This window comes from Desmodus rotundus, chromosome 6 (genome assembly GCF_022682495.2).
Source record: "Desmodus rotundus isolate HL8 chromosome 6, HLdesRot8A.1, whole genome shotgun sequence".
Taxonomy (NCBI): Eukaryota; Metazoa; Chordata; class Mammalia; order Chiroptera; family Phyllostomidae; genus Desmodus; species Desmodus rotundus.
The window spans coordinates 61,442,609-61,468,363 of NC_071392.1; the positions used below are offsets into that span (position 1 = coordinate 61,442,609).

Sequence of the window (25,755 nt, forward strand, 5' to 3'; positions counted from 1 at the left end):
GGGGAAAAACCCCTTTCTTCCCTGTGGCTTTGGCCTCCTGACCTAGACAGAGTGGGGCACAAGGGAGCACGAACCCTGCCAGGTCTGGGCTGTTGGCCAAGACTTCCAGCCCTCCCCATCTGGATATAATGAAAAGGAACAACAAAAGAGGAAGTGTGTCAGGAGTGTAGGAGTGGTGGAAGCCGTAGAGAGGCAGAGGGAAAAAAGTCCCCTTGGGAGGAAAACTGGCGGGCTAGAGCTGGCTAGGGTAGGGGCGGAGCCCAGGGAGTCAGTGGAGCAGCCACTTCCCCTGTGGCCGCCTTCTGCGCAGAGCCAGAGGGAGGCGGGGAGGGGCACGGAGGAGCTGGCAGGGGCGGGCTTCACCACCGGGCCTCAGGGCGAGATGAAACCTTTGCGGAGCCTCACTAACTTTTCCAGGCGGAAGAGGAGGAGAATGGGGCTTTGAGTGAGTTGGGGGTGGGGGGATACTGAGGTAGGTGGTGGTCTCCCGGGCCTGGAGGAGGAAGTCTTTAGTCCCTTCCCTGGAGCTTCTCCTAAATCCAATCCCCTCTCCTCTACAGTGTGCCCCCACCCCCCACCCCCAGCGACTTCCTGAGAATCAGCTGCTGTCAGCTTGCTCGGTAAACCATTTTCCTCCCAGGTTTCAAATCAAAACTTCCCCGGGGTGGGGTTTGCGGGAGGGAAGGGGAGGGGGAGGGAATGTCCTGCAGGGGTGATGAGTTAACCCCCCCCCTCCTTTTCCCCCCAACAGAAGCAGTCTGTTCCCTGCACCTAGCACCTAACAGCCCTTCAGCGTCCGCCCAGCCGGGCGGCCAGCTAGGCAGCTGTCGCTGGAGCAGCCCATGTCAAGCACTGGGGAAGCCGTAGCTCCCGGGCCCCAGCATGGGGCCGAAGCGGGTGACAGTCGCCTGGGTTCGCTGGCCCAGGGTGAGTGCGCGCTTGCAAGTTGCAGGCTTCTTTGTCGTTGTTGCATTTTAAGATTTGTTAACACATTTATCGATTGGATTAGAGTGTGTATGTGTGTGTGGGTTGGGAGGGGGAGTGCGGTGAGGACATAATATCTACCTCTTAGTTGTGAACTTTTTGCACAGTGTTACTTACTCAAAGCAAGTTCTCCAGGATTCCTGGGCTAGATCAACAACCGAATTAAGAGGGCGGGAACTACTGGTTCCTCCACTCCCCTTTTGGCTGTGGAGAAACGGTATGACAGGATTGCTTCTTTCCTAAGCATATACATTGAGGGCTCGCTAATGTGTGGGTTCTAGGTCTCTTCAGTTTTTACATCTTCATCAGATCCAGGCCTGCCTCTGTACTCTGAACAAGCATGTATTCCCTTTATCTTTCTTTCTGTTTCTTGTGGGCTACTCTGCTACTGGGTTTATAATCCAGTTTTCTGTGACCAATTACTTTGGAATGGCCCATACATACGTTTTCAATAACTGTTTTGTTTTGAAATAAATATTCCTTTAAAGAAATACTTTCTGAGAATAAATTAGCTCCTTTATGTTCTTCCAAAGTGTAAACACATACAGATTATAAGAGGAATACTCTTGTTTTTGAAACTTCTATAAAAAGCTTATAAAGAAGTCAGATTTTCTTTCTTTTGAAAGTAACAACAGGTTTTCATTGGTGACCAAGAAAGAGCAAGGGCCGTACTCTAATGATGTATTTTCCTCTTAGGAAGGCTTTGGTTTAAAGAGTTCTGATATTAGTATCAACTCAATAATTCCCAGAACTCAAAAACCTAGTTTGTACTTTTGATTTAAGCATGTCTGATAGCTTCCCCCCTGAACAGTAATATATTGGGATCTTTAGCAATTTTTTTAAGAGAGAAAAATATACAAAAGAAAGGGATGTTGAACCTACGATAGGTAAAAGCAGAAAACATCCATGGCTGAATCAAAATGTCTGGCATCCAAGGCTGTTAACTGAATTATGTTTATCATTGTTTTCTGCTTGTAAACAGTGAGTCATTTTTTCTATACAAAAAAAAAATAGAGGAAATCTGAAAAATCAGAGAACTAGAATGATAACATGTTTTTCCAGAAGCAGCCCCTGTTCTGCACATTGTATCGTCAATGCAACCATTTTCCTGTCCTTAGGAATGTCCCCTGTAGTCATGGACTCATTGATGGGCTTTTTATGTTCACAGTTCAAGTGTTAATCACTATTGTTAAACAGTGCTTATGTTAAAAGTCAACATCAAACACACTAGAGAATAGTTGATGTCTACTATGTCCAACTTTAATTGTATGCATTTTTAAAATGACCTAAAAGACCTGGAAGTGATACTTAATGTACCTGTGCAGACATAATGCTGTGAGGTATCCCATTATTATTTGACTTAAGAAACAGACATTTAGAATGGTTTAAGGAAGAATGTTGGCTTCATATAACACACATAGTATCAGTGTGGAAACTCTTGGGTTAGATTTTACCTGTAAATTAGCTTAACCTCAGCAACAAAGTTACATATTGCTTCCTAAATTAGTTTAATGTCAACTTACAACATTCTTTAAATAGGTATTAATTAAATAGTAAATAGAGTGTAAAGTTGATTTTTGTTAAAGGAAATTATCAGGATTATTATAAAATACTGTGTCTCAGACTGGTGGATTTCATAAGGTGTACTGAAAAAAAATTTGTTTGAGTGAGTGGGTAGGAAAAAAGCTTCAAGATGTAGGCTTCCCAGGTTAGGTTGGTTTTATTGGTAAATACATTGGTGAAAAAGGTTTGCTAGTGGGCACTTTCTTGAATTCTTTTATTTTCTTCCTCGTGTCCTTGGATTCTTTATCATCTTTTCTGAAGAACCATTTAATAATTCTCTGGTAGGATATGAATGCTTACGTAATTGAAATTAATTTAAAACATTTATGTTTTAAAATCAGTGAGGAAAAATGGAGTGTCTTATGAAATAAAATAACTTTTGCAAATGAAGTTAATTATATGTATGAAGACATATATTTGAACCTATACATATGAGGTCCCTATACTGCTAACCAAAGACATAGAATGTTAAAGTTGAAGGTAATTTTAGGGGGTCTCTAATGTGAACTCCCCACCAAGTCTAGAATTCCTTTTTACAATCTGTTAAGTGGTTAGTTAGAAACCTACAGTATAGTGCATTCTACAGCATTCAGTGTTATGAAGATTTTCTTTATTGTGAGCATAGCTCTGTCTCTTTAATTGTCTACCTGTTTGCTTTGATTTTGGAAGCAAAATTCTATTACTATGAAAACATTAAAAATATTTTCTATGAATTTTGCAAATTATTACAGAGCAAGGACATAAACTCATATGCTCTAGCGCATAAGAGGGAACCAGGATGGGTATCAGGATATGAGGAGCAGTGGGGATTGTCGGCCACCGGAGAGCTCATGGACCAGGAGGAGATACTTTTCAGCTCAAGCTCATTTTTGTCATTTGGGTTAATATTTTCAAATATTTCATGAGATACTGGAAATATGTTTTTTTATGTATCAACTCTCTTTTTTAAAGAGTTGGCAACGAATTAAATAACAATTAGTGTCTAAGCCAAATGAAAGAACAACACCTGCAGGCTGGAAATGACCTCTAAGCAGCTGATTTGTGATCTGTTATAGAAAACAGAAAGCAAAGGTGAAATTTAAAACTATTTCCCTATTTGTGACTAATTTGTGAGAGATTAATTTGATTTGCAAATTTATGCAAAGTACCCATGCAAGTAACTTGATAAGTGAAGGACCATTTGTGCCAAATTTATTTTTGTTTTAAGAGAGAGTGGATCTTGTAAATGTGGTTTATCTAATTGTCTTTTTTTTAGATTAAGCATGTTAAAATTCATTATATTATCAACACTGAGAATGTAAGTATTTGCTTTTTTGTGCAATAGTTACTAGAATCCTATAGTTCAAAGAGCTTTTAATTAAGTGCTCATTCATAAATTTGTAACCTGTAACTACAAGTGTCTTTAGACATAATTTAGTTTAACTGTCTCACTTTTTGGAAAGGATGTCCAGAGAATTTAAGTGACTTGGCCAAGGTCTCATATACAGTCAGAAGAAATCAGGAAGGAAACTCAAATTGTAAAGTATATTATGTCATTGTGATAAATGTAGTTGAAGCAGAGAATGAATACAACTTTTTCCTATAGATGCATGAATTGAAGATAACAGGGTTTGGATACTGTGAATCTCTTGAGCCTGTTCCCATCCCTGCATACCTCACCCCTACCTCATTGTATCTGTCAAGACTTATTTATTTAAACAGTTGGACTGTGAGTGCTGGAATATACTTTAATGTGATAATATGTGATTTAATGCACTCTTCTCTCCTGGGAGAGTCCTCTGAGACTATTAGGCAAACTTTTTTTATAGCAGGATGCCAAATGCCAGTTAATTAAAAATAATTTTAGAAGCTTCAAGTTGAAATTACATGAGGATTGCTTTGACTTAAAAATTAGCTGAGTTGTCAGAAGTTCATAGCGGCCAATCAGATTTCACTTATGGGAAGCCTGTTTATTTCACATTATCCAGCGTATGCTTATAATATCCGTCTTCTTCTACTTTTATCTTATTATTTTATCCTTTTGATTAAGGATGGTATTTCTGAAAATGTGTCATATTTGGACAGCTTTTATCTCTGGTTCTCAATTGGGGATTATTGTGCCCTCTAGGAGACATTTGCCAAAGTCTGGAGACAGATTTTGTAGTCATAATAGGTAGGTGGGGTGGTTGCTCATGGCATCTGGGGAGTAGCTAAACACCTTACAATGCACAGGACAAGACAGCCCCTCACAACAAAGAATGATCTGGCCCAGAATGTCAACAGTGTTGAGAAACTATCCTAATCTCTCAAGGCTACTGGCAAGTTGGTTCAGAACCTCCTGGCTTAAGACTCAATAATCTACATTTTTGTAGGTGCTCTTTATCTCTAGTTGATAATCATTGTTTTTAGAGGCTTTTATTTGAGAAGGATGCTATCTTGATAGATTTTGAAGATTTTTTTAGTAGAAAAGCTTAAGAAAGCTTTTAAAAAGTCCCCTTTCAAGTTCCAAACTTTAAATCACATCACTCCACATACATATATTTTCTATTAGTGCTCTCCAGCATTTTTATAACATACCCCAATTAAAAAAAATAGTTCTGAATGTTCATCCTCAAAAAAGTTTATTTTCAAAATTATATGTACTGAATATGAATATATTTTGAACATTAGAAAAAAATGCATCAAAATTTTAAAAAATGAGCTAAAAATAGTGCATAAATAGATTTGTTAATACTTTCAGCTACCACCTCAGTAGATATTCATGTCCTGCCACCCTGCACTTCTGATTGGTGATCCCAGCATTGTGGAATAATAAAGAAAGGGGTCCCTCATTTGCACATGAGTTGTTTATCATCTGTGAGTTGGATTTTTGGAACCTGGATTATCCTTTTTCATAGAAACAGAGTGATAAATTATATTTAGTTCCATAGTAAATCCTGAAAGATTGCTGTAGTTAAATTTTATTATGCTTCATATGTTTACAATGATAAATCATAGACAACATAATACTGGCAACCAAATATAAATATCCAAAAACAAAATTAAGTTGAATAGAAACTGCTTTGAAACACTTGAATATAGGAGCTTGAGTGAAGGCTGGCTTAATTAGAAAACTATAGAAACTTGTCTAAATTTGAAAGAAGATTTAGGGGCATTTTCAAGCACCATAGGACTTATACTCCCAACTCCTTTTTATATCTAAAGGAACTAATGTTCATTTTACAAGTGTAGTTATATAAGTGCAAGGCTTATCAGCTAGGCATATTTGTTTTCTTTTTTCTAAGAGAAATAATCACATGAGTAAGAATAGGATGTAGCTGGGGGAAAAATTGAGGGGAAGGTGGGAAGAAGGAAGGAAGGAAGAGATTAAAGAAGATGTCTATAAATTTAAGAAAGTGTTTGGAAGGTTGAACTGTTTGAGCTGAAAACAATGAAAAAATGTTCTGGGGAATAGCACAGTATAGCTGTGCTGGCAGCTAGCATGTTAAGAAAGTAGATGATGGGGTAAAATCTTTTGTTAAGTAGGTAGCACTGCTAACCTTGAAACAGGTCCTAATACATATTTGTGGAATAAAGGATTGGGTAAATGGAGGACTTGATTGCTGTTCAGAACAAGTGTGAGTCAGGGCAGCAAAAGACAATGAAAAGGAACAGTTTTAGGGTCAGGGCGGAAGAAGGAATTAGAAAAACTATTTATATGATTAATATGTATATTTGTAATTCATGGCATGTGTATAGAGATTTAAATTTAGTACTAATTTTTATCTCTGTCATATCCTTTTTGTTTCTCTTTACATTGTTTATTTCTGCCCTATTGAGATGCTCTACTAATTACATACATATATATGTGTGTGTATATATATATATATATATATATATATATATATATATATATATATATGTTCATGAGAGAGGGAGAAAGGAGAGAGAGATAATGAATGAACCCTGATATATGACAAGTACAGTATCTAGAGAAACAAACTGATGAATGATATCTGGGGCTTGCAGGATGATGGGAGAAACACATATATTCACACATAGCTATAATACAAGGTAGATTGATTAGTTCTATAATAGAGGCACAAAAAAAAAGTATAATGGTAGAATATGGGAGAGAGAGCATCTCTAACTTGAGTATTTAGAAAAAAGCTCAAGGAAATGTTATTTGAGTTTGACCAAGAAGTATGGTTATAGGACTCAGCTGTGTGGAGATGGGCAATTGAAAGCAAGGTTTGGAAGGGATTATTACAAAATGCTGAATACTTCATTAAAGAGTTGTATGGACTGTCTGAAGAAGCAGAGAATGAGGTAAAATTGTAAAGATAAGTCATTTTGAGATTGGTCCTGTTGATCCTGCTGATGAGTTTGCATATTCTGTTTATAGGCAGTAGTAAGCCCTTATAAAATTTCTTGAAAAGAGGAATAACAGGGCTGACTTGGTGCTTTTAGGAAATAAATCTGGTAGCAATTCAAAGGATGATTTTGCAGGGAGGGGCAAGAGTGAAGGCAGTGATTATTCAGGAGGATATTAAATAGCCTGACACAAGATTAAAGGACCTAGGGCAACACAAGTGGAAGTGGAATTCAGAAACTGGATTTACGGAACAGCAACACAAGTAGGATAGAGCTCTACCTAGCTGTGAGAACCCCTTGAGGGCATTGATTTTTACTTATCCATCTTTGAAATTCCTAAAACCAATCACAGTATCCAAATTTTACTGCATGTGAATTGATATGGTTGGGAAAGTATTAATATGGGAGATAGTGAAAAGGTAGAAATTTAAGGTAATCTATAGGATTGCTTTTCAGCCTGAGTGGAAATGTAGGAGGAGCTGTCCAGTGTTCTTTTGAATATGTTTTTTCCACAAAATTCACCAATTCACTGTAGCCATGATAACTATCAGACCACTGAAAAAGAGAATTTGTAACTAGGAGAGTGCTGAGGGTGAGGATCACAGACAAAGAGGTAGCTGATGGATTGGCACGAGAGTGGGAAAGAGGACAGAGGACTAGATTTGGGAGAGTGACTGTACTTTAGGGAAGGGAAGGAAAAAAAATACAAAAAAAGAGTCTATTAGGATTAGTCTCAGAAGCATTGAATTTGTAGTGGTCCTAGAAGATAAGAAGAGTTGTGGTTTGTTAAGGGAGAAATAAAGTGTATAGAAGAGTTGTTTTGGATGCGTGGATTTTGAGCATGCTCACTACACATTTATGAAAAGAAAGCCAGGGACAGAGAGAGATTAAAGGTGAAAGTGCATGGTGTGGACTAGTGGCATGGTAGGTGTTTTTAATTGAAAGAGTTGAATTCTGGAAGGAATGGCATGAAGAGACCAGTCTTAGGAAAGTTGTGAATGTTCCCCTTTGACATGGGGATGGTAGAAAAGGACGAGTGATAATCTAGAGAAAATTTGATATGAAAAAGAATATTTAAGGACTAGTAGATGGTAATATTTGCTGAAAGCAAGGGTGGGGGTTAGTTAGGATTAGTCAAGAAATTTAGGGGTGTGGAAAATACTTGGAAGAATGAAGAACTCAACAGGGAGTCAATATGCGATGAACAAAAGGGCTGTTTAGTAACACTGCGGGCTTACCTAAGAATGAGTGGCATGAACTTTTAGTGGAAACAGTCAGTACAATTGATTGCCTTTCTCAACAAAGAGCATGCAAGAGCTTAGGGATAGAGGAAGATAGAATATATTTTTGAAATTAGTACAGGGTTGGAGGTTGGCAGGGTGGAAGCAGTGAGGGGCAAGGAAGGAAGATCATGTATGTGTGGGAAGTGTGATATGTACTAACGGATCTTGTGTTTCAGGCTCCTTAGGGAGAGAAGAGAAACGAGACAGTGCAGGTTAAAATTTCTGGCCAGCAAGAATCATGCCTGTTGACTTTGTTTGGTTAGTTCACATTCAAGGATTTAATGTACATAATTGAGTCACCTTTACAAGGCTTCTGGGGAAGCTGTGGAATTTTGGGGTGTGTAAGGGCCTTTCCTGTTTCTTTTAACCTTATTTCCTGCATTTTGTTGAAGTGATTTCATGGAAAGGTCTAATAACAGTGTGCAATTGTTTTCCTAGCATTACATTTTTATAATAATAAAAGATTTTGGGAAAATATGGAAATATAAATTGACACAGTCTAAAGTTATTTTTCCATTTGAAAATGGAAACAAACAAAGAAAACAGAGAAACCAACCAAATTGCCTTTCGGAGTTAACTGTCATTGTTCTCCTATTTAAAGGCAAGGGATGTAATTTTTGTGTTTTTATTTCCAAAAGTCTACATTCAATTTTTATTGAGGGAACGCTGACTAGATTCTAAATGTATGGGCAGTTTAACCTGGGTGACTTGTTTAATCGGATTAAAGACACTGAAGCCCTTCCTGTATTTTGATCAATTGATGCTTATGCACCAGTATTTTGGATGTTTGCCTCTCTCTCTCTCTCTCTCTCTCTCTCTCCCCCCTCTCTCACTTCGTTTTGCTGTCTTGGTCTCTCTGTTCCCTTCTTTCCCTTTCCCCCTTTTGCTATTAACACCACTGAAGTTACTTAAAGTTTTCTTACCTTCTTTTTTTTTTTTACCTTAGCATACATATCTACAAGGAGATAAGCCTTTAAACTTAAGTTCTGAAATTGCATTATACTTTCTAGATTCTAATTCTGATCACTTACAGTTCAGTAAGTAGGAACTATGAAAAGTTATTTTAACACAAATTTCGTTTGTGGTTTCTACTTTCAGTACACTTCTGTTTTCAGATTCACACCCACATGATCTGAAGTAAGATGATTCATATACATGTGCTTTTTAAAAAAGATTTTATTTATTTATTTTTAGAGAGGGGAAGAGAGGGAAAAAGAAGGGGAGAAACATCAATGTGTGGTTGCCTCTCATGTGGCCCCATCTGGGGACCTGGTCTGCAACCCAGGCATGTACCCTGTCTGGGAATTGAACCAGGCTGGCACTCAATCCACTGAGCCACAGAAGGCAGGGCCATGTACATATGCTTTTGTGCCTTATTTTTTTAGTAATTTCAACATAAAGTCTGAAATATTTGTTCATGCTAGCACATATAATTTATTATAAACACATTTACTTGAAGAAGCCCTGTCAACGCATATTTGTGTGTGCTTTCAATGTACAAAGTTTTGTGAACATTAAAAATGGTTAGTACTTAGTTTGCCCACAAAGAATTTATAAACTAGGTGAGAGAGAGGATAAGATGTAAATATGTGCCAAATTAAATTGTAATCCCTTCTTCAAGTATCAATTCAAGTTTACCACAAGAGCTGTGGGACAGATTAGTTTATAGTCAGTTGCCAGTTACCTGTTACAAAATGGAACATATCAACTTAGAGGTAGAAAGAGAATCTCAGGATGGCAAAAAGAAATTGGTTTTGTCTGGGTTGGGCTGCTAGTGGCCCCAGAGGAAGAGTACACAGTTTGTAGGTGTTTTGGGTTTGAATTATGCAGAGTTGAGCACTAAAAATAAGGCAGGCAGCTTGTGGTTGAGCAGGTGACAAGTGATCTGAAGGTAGGGTGCAGAGAAGAAAGGAACCAGCTTCCTCTCCACGATGCAATCCCTCTACTTCTTTTTCATGGTGGCTCAGCCTGTATTTTTTGGATCTCTGTGAACATAGACCTACACTGTCCTTATTTCTTCTATCACCCAAGAAACATACAGGATCTTTAGTAAACTTTTGTGAGGGTTTTTACTATTTATTTTTCAGTGAAATACAAGATGAACTTATAGAGCATGAAAAGGGTATAGGAGTTACCACATTAATATAGTATGTACAACGTTAAAGTAAACTATATCACTTTTTCATAATATGTAAAATGAGCTAAAAGGAAACATAATCTTTGTATTAGTAAAGTATTTGTGGTTAGAAGAGAAAAAGATTGGAGCATTGGTAGTGGGTGTGGAAAAGGTAATACAGATTTGAGAGAAATTGGGAAATTGTAGCTAGCAGGATCTGGTACTTGATTATGTTAAGGCAGGGGAAATAAGGGGGAAACAGAGTTAAAAAGTGATTCTGGGAATAGCTTCACCGGGACATGAAGCATAGTTGGAGAAACAGGCAGGGGCAGACAAGTGGAGATGAATTTTAGGAAACGCTGATTTTGATTTGCTAAAGATATATTCATGTAGAATTAAAACTTTAAATCTGTAGTTTAGGACAGGAATCAGGGATAGGGTAATGGATCTACAAATGATCCTCCTGGAGGTGTTTAAATAAGATTATAGAACCAGAATGGGTTCTAAAGAGATCCACAGCAGGCAGTGTTCCAGAAGGATGTCCCCGAAGGCAAGAACCCAAGTTAGTGAGTTAAAGGAGGAGCTCCCAGTTTTGGCCCTTAGAAAAATTACCAGTGAGAATACATCCCCTAACTTCTAATCTATAGCCATTATGAAGTCTGAGAAATAAATTTCAGTATACATCTAATTCTCTTATAATTACCTTATATGTGATTAGATTCAAGTCATACCTTTGAAATGCCTTTACAGATTAAAAAATCCCCTTTGGCTCACTTTTGATTGCTATTGGCCTTCATTCTTGTTAACCAGAGAGAAAGAAAGTGTTCTTGATAAAATCACTTGATATAGCTGAGAGGTTACAAAGGTTTTTAAAATTGTGACATTTTATAACAGTGATCATGCTAAAAGACAAAAAGGAGGATCTGTGTTGTCATTTAAAAAAGGGGAAGATGGAAGAGTTCTCAATTTCTTTTGGTTGTAGGGTTAATTGCTAAGTTTGGGAACTGCCATAGATACAGCATCTCTAGATTTCAGTAGTCATTAAGGACATTACCACGATAGCTATCTAGACAAGAGTAAGAAGATTGTCATGCCTGTAAGAGTGAATAGAAAGTGAAGGCTCTGAAAAACCATTGACCTAATTGAGGGTATTTAACACAGAGGATGAAGACAAAAACAGGAGATATTTTCTAATACAAGACTGTCACACAGAGGGAAGATTAGACTTTACTTTGAATTGCAAAGAACAAAATATGGTGAACCAATGAAAATTATAAGGAAGTAGATTTTAGATGATTGATTGTGAGGAAAATCTTTGAATAATTAGGCAGTCCAAAACTGGAAGAAACTGTCTTCTGAGGCTCTTTCCCTATTCCTGGAACTATTCATGTCTAATCTCCTTGGCTTACTTAGGGATTTGTATGTGGAATGTTCTTATCTGAACTCATGCTATCATGTTGGGCTTAGAGACCTTTATGAGCACATGTAACTCCAAATCCATGAGCCTGAGTGTTTGGTTTTAGCATGAGTATACTTGCCTGTAGAAAGAACACCATTGAACCTGTAATTGAGGAGGCAGGAGTTTAATATGTCTCAGGGTCAGTCATCCAGAAAAATAATTTTAAGATAAGAACTTTAGATTTAGATGTAAAAGGTGCAGGAGATTAAGATGACTGGGATAATGTTTATGTCTTGGTGCCCAATATTAGCCTTCTGTCATCTAACCTTCCCACTACATTTTTTTATTGAAGTGGAAAGTGCCCATAATTCTTCCTTCTCCCCCCATTTATTTAGAGCCCTAATTTATTGAGATATTATTTATTTGAACTATTACTGCGTTTTGTACCTATCATTTTCATATTTATATTTAATTGCAAGTGCATGTAATTTTGTAATTCTTTTCCACTTTGCTGTGTGTATAACCCACTCTTTACTCACTCCCAACCTGTAAACTAGTTGAATCCATGCCATTTTTTTTCATATTCTTTTGGATTAAAATGTACCATAAGCTCTTAAAAGCATAAGAAGCCCTTTTGAAGGAATGCATTTTAGATTTTGCTCAGTCTCATTTTTCAAAATATTGGTAACAATTAATTGATTATATTAAACCTATTTAAATGTTTAATTTATTAAACATACTATATCTGTGATTAAATAAAAACTTTCTTATATTTATAAAATTATGTAATTTCATGCATCTTTTTATTCAGCTGTTAAAAATGCTTTGATTATCTCAACGTGTTTTTTGGCCAATGAGATTTTAATTTGTTTTAGAACATTAGACAAAGCATGTACGATTCTTAAAGGTCATTTGTCTTGAGGGACTTTTTCCCTTTCCTTTTTTTTTTTGATCAGTGAAGAAGTAAAATTCCAGAGCCTCAGGTCTTCCTGAAAGCTGCCTCATCTTTGTTTTTTTTAAAGGTTACATTTGGGAAGTATTTGTAGATGTCCACATTGTTCTGAGCCTGTGGGAAATACAGACCCAGAGTTTTTTACTTTTCCAGAGATGTTGGTCTCATATTTCTTGAGATTTCATAAACTGAATACATATAGTTCATCTGAAATGATGATGGCATTTGAATAGAAGAGTAAAAATGAAATTTAATGCAATTTTGTTTACAGATTAAAGAGGTATGAATATAGATTGCATAGCAAGAAGAATGTACATATTATGTAGATTACAAATGATCTGTCCTTACTTATTATCAAATATTTAATTGAAGTAGATGAGATCTAACATGCAAAAGCCCCAAAATTTAAGCACAAAGAAAGCTGCTTGTAGTCTTTTTTATAAGAAATAAGTGTATTTTACACTAATTATGTTTTATGAGGTTTTATGATATTTTATAAGGATATCTGCCACTTGCTGTCATTTATATTAGTCTTTCATGATGTAAGCCAATAAAATATGGATAACAAATGGAAAACGTATTTGATGATTAGTTTGTGCATTTGCACATTCTTCTGCCTACTTCAGCAAAATATTTGAGGTGGTTTATAAGAGTAATTTTTTAAAAAAGATTAAAACAAAATAATGAAAATAAGGTGGCCTAGGAGATTCAAACTGGGGGGGAAATCAAAATTAGACTACATTAGACTTCAGAGTCAAACCCATTTATTCAATTATGATTGTAAATTTGAGTCAAAACGAAGTGTTTTTAAAATATGATTTTAATTCTCAATAAAGGAAAAAATAATATACATTTTCTCAGAGGAAGCAATAGTTCTCCTTATATTCGGTCTGTAAACAGATTTCTTGCATGGTTTAGGCAACATTAGGGATTATGGAATAGACACTGCCCTCAACAACCTCCCTCTGATAAGTTTATAGCAGGTTTTAAAAAGGTGCTTCTTGCAATAACACTTAATAATAAACAAATGTGAACAAGCCTTTATTATATACCAGACATTTTGCTTTCCAGGCACAATTCAATTTCTTTCTATACCCAGTTTATGATGTAGCAGTGTTGTTATTCCCATTTTATAGATGAATAATCTGACAAAGATTAACTTGTCGAAAATCCATATCACTAGTGGTGGACCCATGCACCATCATTTCAGATCCCGTGCTCTTCACCACTTCTCTAGTACAAGGTACAATTTAAAGATAGTATTTCTGTCCCAGAGAACCTAATAAGAGTCTTTTTATTATTAGAAAGGATTCAGATATCAGGACTTTTAGATGACAGTATTGTCTCTATTTTTTTAAAAACCTTGGAGTATACAGAATTTTATACTATAACATTCCCAGATTCTTCTGTTAGTTTATCTGTTAAAAGCAGTTAGCCATTGAGGTAATATATTTGCTTGATTACAAACTGATGGAAAGAATGTCCATCTTTAATAGTTTGAATTGTTGTCTTATGGAAAAGTTGAGTTTACTATTTCTACCTGCAATGAGCAGAACTGGGACTAGCTATAAATTAGCCGATAAACAGATTTATGTTCAAAATGAAGAATAACTTACTGACCAAGAATAGAATGTGTTCCCTTTCCCTGGAATTTTGGGGAAGGTCTGAGGATTGCAGTGGGGCTTTCTACCCTGCATGGGATATTGAATTAGCTGAACTAAAAGATCCTTTCAAACTCTGGATTTTAACATCCTGTTTCCAACTGAAAATCTGTCTCTGAGACACACTTTGTTTTCTCATCAGTAAAATTAAGCTAACATTATTTTTATATCATGCATACTTTTGAAGATCAAATAAATATATATTAAAGTCCTTCAAAAATTGCTAATACTGTAATTGCAAAAATTCATTAATGTATTTTTGAACAAAATAAAGTATATCATTTTTTAAAATTAGTACTTATTTAACAACCACATACCAGCTAAGTGGCTATTATATGACATATAATATTTTACACAGATTCTCAAAATTTTAAATGTGGGTAAGGCCAACTAGGAAAAATATTATAGAATTTGTAATTAAATTGAACTTTTATTCACCTGAATCTCATTCTCTTTCAGCAAGAATAATTGAGATTGGAAACAGATTGCTTCTCACCATTAATGGCCCTCTTTAGAAAATATAACATAAAATAAAGAGTGTAGATCCTATAAGATAGTCATTTCTCAATAAGACATATTGTATTTAAATTTATCATTTAAAACTCTTTTTTTTTCTTGGATTCTTTTGCTTAATTCATGCTTGTTAATTTTAACTCAAATCCAATGCCTTACAAAGGCTTTTCTATTCTCTCTACTTCATTCTAAATACCCTTTAGTGTGGATATGAAGTTTTGGCTCTATCGTTTGGACCTTGTGCAGAGTCAGATTTACAGAATTTTAGCCAAAAAGAGCCTCTGCAAGCATCCAGCTCAATCCCCTCATTTCTCATGGAAGAGAATGAGGCCCAGCCCCAGTCACACAGCTGGTCAGTCTTCGAGCCAACATTATGATGCAGGGCAGTTTATATTACCTTTTGTTTTGTAGTTGCTTGATTGTTTCAGATGTATGTTTGATTTTCCCAGCTAGAGGATTTGTTGCAGGGATAAAGCTTTTTCTTTATCCAACGATTCTTCTGCATTTCTTTCAGAGTAGGCACACAAGAATGCCTGGGAGCTAGACCTTCAGAAACAAATGCCAGTGGTATACTTTGGTCCAGTGCTATTTTTAAAGTGTCTTCACTTTTAATTTCAATATCTAAAATATATATTCACCTATTAGTACAAGTGATTAGCATTATGTATTATTCAGGGTTTGTTTTCTCATAGCTGAGCTGATATGGGGACAGAGAACTAAATATCTGTATTAATTACTGATTAGATAAAATCGTTTTTTCTGATTACTTGGAATACTGTGACAAGGTGATGAGAAGCAAGGCCTATATCTCAATATTTGATAGGCTCTTCTAAGTTTTCTCTAAATTGTTTAGTACAAAAGAGTTGATTTGGAACAGGGACCTAAATATACCCTGGCCATATGTGTTAATGACATCTCCCTTACCCCCCCACCACTCAAATTGAAACCTCTGAGTTTGAGACCTGTGCATCTTTATGTTTAAAGAGCGCTACAAGAAAAAAATACAAAAAAAAACCCCAAAACCCTGCAACACAACAACAAAAACCAAAAAAAAACAGAGAACCATTGGCTTAGAAGAATAGCATAGTTGAGATGATAAAGTTTCCCCTTTAAGAGAAAATTACTAAATTAGGGAAGAATGCTTGTTCTATGTATATATACAATAGAAATCTTATTGAAAGTTATAGACTGATTTCATACGTCATTGAACTCCCTTGCTTGCCTACAGGATATGTCTTTCAGGCCCATGTGATAATTGAATTGAAATTATAAACCTCAGTAAATCCAGAAAGGGATTAAACCAGGACCACTGTGGCCTCTGCTTCTGCAATTCAGAGGTGATATAACAAGCCTACAGTGACCACAGAAATCTCCTGTTAGAAACTGCTCTTTTGTCATTTTAATGAGTAGTGGCTGACTGAAACTACTGAAAGTTGTAATAAGGTTGGTTCTGTGGCTGGACATCTTGGTGCCCATCTTATAATTGTTTGTTGATTAAGTCTCGCTCTCCATGCATTTCTTCAATGTTAGATGTAACTGTGCACCATTTATGAGCCCGCCATATAGCTATTCCTTTTTTTTAAAGATTTTGTTTATTTACTTTTAGAGAGAGGGGAAGAGAGGGAGAAAGAGAGGGAGAGAAACACCAATGTGTGGTTGCCTCTCACATGGCCCCACTGGGGACCCAGCCTGCAACCCAGGCATGTGCCCTGACTGGGAATCAAATCGGCGACACTTTGGTTCACAGCCCACACTCAATCCACTGAGCTACACCAGCCAGGGCATATTTCTTAAATATTAAAGAGATATTAATAAAATAATGCACATACATTAGAAAGTCATAGAACAGTCAAGTGGTTACAGAAGTTTAGTTTGTAGAATGGAGAATTGGCAATAGCCAATTTAAATTTTATACATGGAATCTTTTCTGAGCCTTCCTTTGGGCTGAGTACTATAGATCATAACAAAAATCTGACACCTAATTTTGAACCACAACATTTAGTTTTTAAATGAGGCAAAGTCGGACAGACTGATGATTGTGATTGATTTAATGGTAATTACATATCATTTATTATTTCTCAAACATAATAAGATAGAAAATGCTAGGGTGTATTTTTTTTTAAGAAGGATTCTGGGATCACTTAATTACAGAATTTCACAGATAAGGAAACCAAAAAAAATCATGCGATAAACTGTTTCTTAATAAATATTTAGAGCAGGAAGAACTTCATTTTCCTCTTGGTAGAGGGTCACTACTAAATCTGTGTGTATATGGACCACATAACAATTTCATTCATTCAATGGAGTATTGAGAGGATCTCTGTTTAGCATTTGAATATTGGACATGGTTCAAGTGTAAGTCAAGTGTGTCTAGAGGCTTTATTCATACCTATTTTCTTTTAGTCAGCAATACATCATAATGCCCTGGTTCATGAATTAATTTTAATGGAATTAAACTTGAACAGCTCAAAATTATATAATTAATTTGATTCCGCTTCAATTAAAGTTACTAATTGAATTAAGCCTACTAGCAGGACACCTGGCGGCAGTCAGCTACATGACACTTAACAGCAAGTAATGTTGGGCTTTGCTGATGAGAGATTTCTCGTGTACGAGTGAGTTTATATAAACGTCTTTTCTGTTGATAATCTCAGAAAGGCCTTGAGTTGACTGTGGCAGTGAAAACATATCTGGAATTGTTTAAAAAAGTTAAGATTTTAATTGAAACTAACACATCGCAGGAAGATTACATTTTCTTTACCATAATGCTGAAGTAAATGTTACATTAATCTAGACCTGTTGTTTTAGCATGCTTCTAATTTATATTTTACTGCTATCTGAATATGGTTTTGCTGTTTTAAAATTTTTTATTTATTTATTTTTTAGAGAAAGGGTAAGGGAGGGAAAAAGCGGTAGAGAAACATCTACATGTGGGAGAAACATCGATTGGCTGTCTTTTGCATGTCCCCCCCAAGTGGCCTGCAACCCAGGCATGTGCCCTGACCAGGAATCGAACTGACTACCTTTCAGTTTGCGATGATGCCCAACCCACTGAGCCACACACCAGTCAGAGTTGTTTTTTTTTAATACTTAGCATTGAAACTGCCCCCCTCTTTTTTTGAGCTGTTAGCTACTTACTGTATTTGGTCCTAAATGAGCGTCCATCTATTTTCATGTGTTGAAATGTGTTTCACGTCAGAACTTTTTAATTGTTGTGAAATCTCCATGGTGCATGAGAAAATTATTCACGTGCAGAAATTGTTTTCCTTCCATTGGAAATACAAATACAATTGACCGACAACTTCTGTTTGAATCTCTTCTTGCTTCCATGGCTTGACATCATATAGCTTCTCTTCTTTAATTCTTTCTAATTATACAGACTCCACCTGATACACTTCTTTTCATGTAGTCACTCTTTTGGTGAACCTAGTCATTTGGATGGCTTCAGTAATCAAGTTTAGGAACATGACTATTTCTAGCTATAATTTTATTTGTGATTTGCAAATTCAAATATCCAATACTAAACTCATCCACTAGACTGTAAACTCCATGAAGTTCTGGGCTGCATCTCCTAATTCTTTTTATCCCTACTGCTTATCAATTGCCTAAACATTATATATATATAGTATATATATTAGATATTATATATAATATATTTATATAATATTTATAATATATTTAAATAATATTTATAACATATTTATATATAAATAATATTTATATATAAATTTATGTTATAAATTTTATATATATACATATACATAATATATATATAATATATATATTATATATATAATATATAAAGTGAGTAAGTTATTTCTTGGTCTCCAGGTTTTCTCAGTCAAATTCACATTAAGAGAATTCAGTCATCTCCAATGCCATCTTCTTGATTATCTGTTGTGCAATCCTGTAATTATTTTCTCATATCTACCCCCTTTTCCATTTTGTTATGCAGTAAATTAAACTCTCATCAACTTCCACGTGGACTATGCGAGTCTCATGTTTTTTCCCTTACTCTGTTCTCTCTGTTATATCCATATTTCAGTGATTGTTAAGGATGTAAGTGCAATAGAATCACCTAAGCACCCCTCCCCTAAATTGAAATAGAATCTTTGTTGATGGAACCTAGAAATCTGTTTTTTAAAAAGCTGACCAAATGAGTTAAAGCACAATCAAGATTGAGAACCACTAGTGTGTATAATTTTGTTAATCTTCCTAGTACATGGCTGTGATTAAGCAATTCATAAAGCTTTAATGGCTACTTTTACTTATTTGTCTTGCTCTTTTTTTTTTTTTACAGTTGTCCCATCCCGCCCCCTTCACTCTACTCCATCCTGTCCACCCCCTCCCTGCCACATTCCCCCCTATAGTTCATGTCCATGGGTCATACTTATAAGTTCTTTGGCTTCTACATTTCCTACACTATTCTTACCCCCCCCTGTCTATTTTCCACCTATCATTTATGCTACTTATTCTCTGTACCTTTCCCCCCCTCTCCCCCTCCCACTCCCCTGTTGATAACCCTCCATGTGAGCTCCATTTCTGTGGTTCTGTTCCTGTTCTAGTTGTTTGCTTAGTTTGCTTTTGTTTTGGTTTTAGGTGTGGTTGTTATTAACTGTGAGTTTGCTGTCATTTTACTGTTCATATTTTTTATCTTCTTTTTCTTAGGTAAGTCCCTTTAACATTTCATATAATAAGGGCTTGGTGATGATGAACTTCTTTAACTTGACCTTATCTGAGAAGCACTTTATCTTCCCTTCCATTCTAAATGATAGCTTTGCTGGATAGCGTAATCTTGGATGTAGGTCCTTGCCTTTCATGACTGGGAATACTTCTTGCCAGCCCCTTCTTGCCTGTAAGGTCTCTTGGGAGAAATCAGCTGACAGTCTTATGGGAACCCCTTTGTAGGTAACTGTGTCCTTTTCTTTTGCTGCTTCTAAGATTCTCTCCTTCTCCTTCTGTTTCATCTTGGGTAATGTAATGATGATGTGCCTTGGTGTGTTCCTCCTTGGGTAGAGCTTCTTTGGGACTCTCTGAGCTTCCTGGACTTCCTGGAAGTCTATTTCCTTTGCCAGATTAGGGAAGTTCTTCATTATTTGTTCAAATAAGTTTTCAATTTTTTGTTCTTCCTCTTCTCCTTCTGGAACCCTTATAATTCGGATGTTGGAACGTTTCAAGATGTCCTGGAGGTTCCTAAGCCTCTCCTCATTTTTCTGAATTCTTGTTTCTTCATTCTTTTCTGGTTGGATGTTTCTTTCTTCCTTCTGGTCCACACCGTTGATTTGAGTCCCAGTTTCCTTTGCCTCACTATTGGTTCCCTGTACATTTTCCTTTGTTTCTCTTAGCATAGGCTTCATTTTTTCATCTAGTTTTCGACCAAATTCAACCAATTCTGTCAGCACCTTGATAATCAGTGTTTTGAACTGTGCATCTGATAGTCTGGCTATCTCTCCCTTGCTTAGTTCTATTTTTTCTGGAGCTTTGAAGTGTTCTGTCATTTGGGCCATTTTTTTTTTGGTCTTGGTGCTTCTGTTACTTAAAGGGGCGGAGCTTTAGGTGTTCCCGGGGGCGGTGTAAAGCTGGTGGCTGTGCTATGATGCTGTACATGGGGGAGGGGCCAAGAGGGAGCAATGGTGCCTGCTCCACTCTGTGGTGGATTTCAGTCACTCCCTCTGCTACTCACAATTAAATTGGGCCCCTCTGGTGCTGGTTCCTGTGTGGGTGGGCTTGTGCACGCCCTAGGCCCCTGTGGGCCTCTCCAATGACCTCTCCTGTGAGGCTGGGTGTTTCTCCTGCTGCCTACCCAACCCCCACGGGCGTTTTCAGTCAGAGGTTTGAGGCTTTATTTCGTCGTGCTGGAGCTCTGGTTCCCGCCCTTTGTCCTGCTTTATCTATGCACGAATGTGGGGTCACAGGGTCTGCTACCAGCCACATTGCCTGCCCCGTTCTCTGCCACTCTGAGCCCGGCCTTCTAGGTTTTTGTGTGTGCAAATGTGGGGCCTCAGGGTCTGCTAGTGGTCAGACTGCCTGCCCTGTTGGTCCCACATTCCGCCAGTCTCGGTCCGCCACAGCAATGTGAATCCTCTCTGCCCCGCTGCCTGCCTCCGCCCCTCCTACTGGTCTGGATGAATGTTTATGTTTTATCTACTTGGTGTCAGACTTCCTTGCCATTCGATTTTCTGTCAGTTCTGGTTGTGGGAGGAGGCGCAGTGTGTCTACCTACACCGCCATCTTGGTTCTCTTTTTTTTTTTTTTTTTTTGGTCTTGCTCTTAAATTAGGTCCAAATTTCTCACCTTGACGTTAAAATAATCTGTTCTATGTCTCTATCCAAACCTTTAATGTCTTATATACTAATGTCCCTCTTAAAGTACTTCAGTCCAGGATCGGAACCATTGTCCAAGTGTCTGCTATTGGGTTTGCCCATGCTGTTTTTTTCCTGTGTTAGCTTTCTTCCATCTTTATTTTTAGAATTCTCACCAGTCTTTTAAAGTCCATTAAACACCCTTAGTGCTCTGGGCTTCTTATAACGTGCATTTGACCTTGTGTTCTAGTTTGCTTTTTGCCTGAGTTATGTTTTCAATAAGCTGTTCCTTTTTTTCCCTTCAAAACTCGTAAACCCATGTATAGATCTCTCATCCTAAACACCCTTCCTCTCTGAGAATGTATGACACAATTCTTGACTATTTCCCAAGTTTCTATGAAGAAAACAATGTATCTCCTCACTTCTCATTCCACTGCAGTTTGACTTTCATCTCTATCCCTCATTGGAGCTCTTCTCTCCTTTGTGGTTTCTCTACTGCTCCCACCCTCTCTACCTGTGTGGACTTACTCACTTTCGTCCTTGATGTAACATTTCCACAATGTCTCTGTCATGCAGATCACTTGCCGTGTTCTAATGATTTGTTTACAATAATCTTGACATATTATTTTTATTGTAAACATCTGTTTCTGCAATTCTAGGCAAGTAATGAATGCCCAGTAAATATGTTAATGAGTCAGTGTGTTTAACAGTCAATTAAGGTGCCATGCCCATTTTCTTAAATTTTGGCAGACTTGGAAGCATTTAGAAAAAAAAATCTATAAAATGAAAAAATAGAGAAAGATATACAACATTTAATGATAATAAATATATTTTTATTCAGAAAAATGTGATAAAGAAAATACTGAGAGAAGTATAACTCAAGCCACCAATATCTGCCTCACACATGGAGAGATACAACACCAGTCCATTTGGGGAAATTGTTCAGATGATGAACTTATCAGAAGTAAGTACTTTTAAAGAAAATTGCAGTGATTTGGGGATATGACTGTGATGATATGCTCTGAGTTAATTGTACCATATAATTTTGCTGGAAACCTATAAATCAAGAGTTTTCAGAGTTTATCTGAAACTGTATTCATGAGAATTTTAAAATATAGGGCTAAAACTAGGATATAAATAATACTCTGTCAGGTTTCATTCTTTCTTTAGGAGAGAAGACTTTACATGTAAATTTTGGACTCAGTTCTCAAAGAGATTTACATAAAACTTAATTCCTTCTTGAGCAGTGACTAGGTGAAAGACAATTTCTAAGTGGACTGTGAAACTAAAATGATAAAAACAGAACTAAAGGATAATAAGTAGGCCTTTGGTAATGTGATTTTGGTCCTTTTTCTTTTAAGCCAAATGTTCTAAACTTTTTTTTTACAGTATATATATATATATATATATATATATATATATATATATATATATATATATATATATATTTAATTTATAGTTGGTTTCTTTTTATTCTCTTCCTAAGATTGCTGTGTAGAATATATACAAAAGTTTTGGTATGTTTTCATTTTATTCTGGGAATGTCCAGAAATACTGGTATCTTTTGGGTGCTATTCAGAATGCTGATTTCCCATCAGGTTCTCCTCTGGAGCCTAGGTTCTGGTCACCACGTTTCCCCAGGTGGGTTCCAGATAAATTTATCATATAATGGGCTATTCTCTATAGTACATGTCTAAGTATAAAGATCACTGCTATGCCACGCTTGGAAGAACACTGTTGAAGGACATTTCAAAATTTCAAATAAAAGCTGTCAAAGTGAATGTGTTTTAGTTTAATTTTTGAACCATTTTGGGTTTTTTTACACTTTTGCCTTAGAGAATGTAATGGAAAGCAAATTAGTCTCAGAAATTAGTGAGGAGCAAAATTTCTACACCTTTTTCCAAAGAATCAAGTAAAATGCTATTTCAAGTAACATATATACATATATATGTAATATTGTATATATATATTGATAATATATATATTACTCAAAACATATATATTGGCAATCTTCTACCTAAATGTTGACTCTACTGTTGTGAAATATAGTTTTGTGAGATACTGACTTATTTTATCTGTGATTTCCTAACAACTAGAGAGTTAATGAGAGCTAGAAAATATTTTAGAAATAATTTTATTTCAACTTTGGGGAGCATGATTGTTTTCCCGTTTTATTCATAGTCACAGAATTTTAAGTATGTGTTTTCTTTTAATTGATTTACTCCCTCCCCAAAGGCCTATAGTAAGAAAACATGAATATGTACTCTTAAGACAAAAATCAAAATGTAAGCATTATTGCATAAGGACTTGGACAGTATTGTTTAATGTGCTAAATTTTTTGTGCTATTTGATTAAGATCATTTTAATTTCAGAATTCATACAATTAAAGGGAATGAATTTAAAATAAACTACCCTATGGTCAATCTAGATTAAGTGGACAGTGATAAAAATATTGTAAATTGTATGAAATTGTGTTTGTTTTTTTTTAAATTGAGATAATGACAAAGCTTGTACCATGGGACACTGGAGCATTTGGAAACAACTGTCTAGTTTCCTACTAATATACATTGCAGGAATTGGGGGGAGAGAGAGAGACAAAGATTGAGAGATTGAGAATGATTACCCCACCTGAGAGGGCTGCTACGAATACTGACACATGAGTGGATATACATAAGATAATGGCCAATGACAGGAATGTTGCTCCTGCTCGAAACATTAGCTGGCAAGAATTTCCAAACGTGTGGGTGTCATCGGACTCTGAATTCTCTTAACAAGTTTCAAAAACTCTGTTTCATTATTTTCCTTGTCACACATTTCCAGACAAAGGCAATTTTATTGTGTTTACAGGAAGATTTGATATCTGGATTTACTGAAATGGAAAATTTTATGTCATATTTAAACCCGACTCAAGTCAGGATAGCAGTGAAAGTTTGATATTGTGATAGCTGCTTATATTTCAACTCCCTGAAATTCTTTCTTTGGCCTTTTTTGTAGTTTTTGACCATCTCCATATACTATAATGTTTGTCACTCTTAACTTTGCAGTTAGGGAGATGTGTGTTTTCCTCTTGATTCAACATCTAGCATATTTTTGGGGCCCAGTAAATCTTTTGTAATAACAATAGGCCCTGGAAAGAAGGCTCTGGATCAGAGCTACATGGGGGAGGAGGCAAACATCTGTGGTGAGTCAGTGTCAGACTGGCTCCCATTCCAAGTGTCCTGTGTGGCTCCTGGAGCACCATAGAAGAGGCGGGCAGCTGGCTCTCACAGAATTGATTTTAGTGTTCCCACTGTAGTGTGAGGTTGACTGGATGGAGGGATCAGCAGAAAAAAATGAGGCCAACTGGGGTGTGGGGACATTTGCAAATGTACAACCCACTCTTTTTCCAGGCTTCCATGGGACAGCTCAGCTGCATAAGCAAGAAATGAAGGAGAGTGACTGTTTAATATGACTTCTCTTTCTCTATCTATTCTTGAGTGGTTAGTGAGGTCTGACGGCTAAAATCTCTTTGTCCCAGATGCCTGCTGCCTTCTTTGTTGGGCATTTAAGGCATAATTTTTAGAGAACTGTTAGCTGTCAGTATGATGAGGCTGTTTTTACTTTTCTGAGAATAACTGAGCTCTGGAAAGTCAAGGGAGTGGCTGCTTTGGAAATTGTATTCTAATTAAAGGGTGTATTCTCAGGCCTCATAAAGGAGATCCAAGCTGAGAATAAATTCCAAATTATTCTGTGAACTTTAACCCTGACCTCAGTGGACCACCCACTTGTGCCTCACACTTAGTTCTTGCTCCACCCAGGAGTTTCAGCTTTGTTTGTCTTCTGTGGTCCTTCTAGAAAACTTTGCAGGTAACAGACTGAGGTAACATGCTCTCAGAGCCTGGATTCCAAATTGGTTGACTTTGAGTTGCTAATTTGTTAGAGAGAGTCCTTTCTGGAAGATAAGTAAACAAGAGGAAATCCATATGGAATCCAACATTTCAAATAAGTAGGCCACACACACAATGTGGTCTGGGAATGTAATTGTGATTCTCTTTCTTAAGAAATTTAAATTAAAAAGACAATCCTAACTACTCCAGTTTTGTTAAAAAAAAGAAAAACTAAATCAAATAAGATATAAGAACTACATGGAAGTTTTGTGAGGAAACTTTATAATTGGAAATTATAATTGGAAAATTTTATTTTTAATTATGAATATTATTTTTACAGTTTACAAGGCTTTCATATTTAAAAAAATGTTTTGCTGTATAATTTAATTTCTAGAATGGGGTTTAAATTTTAGAGTTTATAAGGGCATCTTTTAATGAGAATACTAGTTAAGACTTTGGCTTTTCTTGTCATATTAGCATATATGATACACTATATAATTTGGAGCTATGCCTTGTTTTAATAATCATTGAGCCTCTGACTTAGTTAAATAAATATATCAGAGAAATGATACCCTCAAGTAATATTAATTTTTCTATTTAACCCATAATATGTAGAAACTGATAACCAGCAATAATCAATAATTCATGTTTTAACAGGACTAGAAAAGGAACAGAAGTAACATTTTGATCTCAATTTTTGGGGGTATTTCTAAAGTAGGAAGGAGTGTGTGTGTGTCTTCCTGTGCTTCTTCTCATAAGACTGTGTAATATTTTCTTTTAATTT

At 36.3% G+C, this 25,755-nt stretch overlaps 1 protein-coding gene across 3 annotated transcripts in view; it reads left to right on the forward strand.

The window, feature by feature from the left end:
• The first annotated feature begins 261 nt into the window (after positions 1-261).
• The window catches only part of MDFIC (MyoD family inhibitor domain containing), a 122,310-nt gene continuing 96,816 nt past the window's right edge, over positions 262-25,755 (forward strand). Inside the window, exons 1-3 of one of the 3 annotated variants that reach the window (XM_024555790.4) lie at positions 270-445; positions 752-927; positions 21,947-22,069. In XM_024555790.4, the coding sequence (XP_024411558.2) occupies positions 843-927; positions 21,947-22,069 (208 nt within the window). In that variant the 5' untranslated portion in view covers positions 270-445; positions 752-842. Of the gene's footprint in view, positions 446-466; positions 621-751; positions 928-21,946; positions 22,070-25,755 lie in introns of those variants that run through there. The other 2 variants (XM_024555791.4, XM_024555792.4) reach the window with 2 other exon arrangements.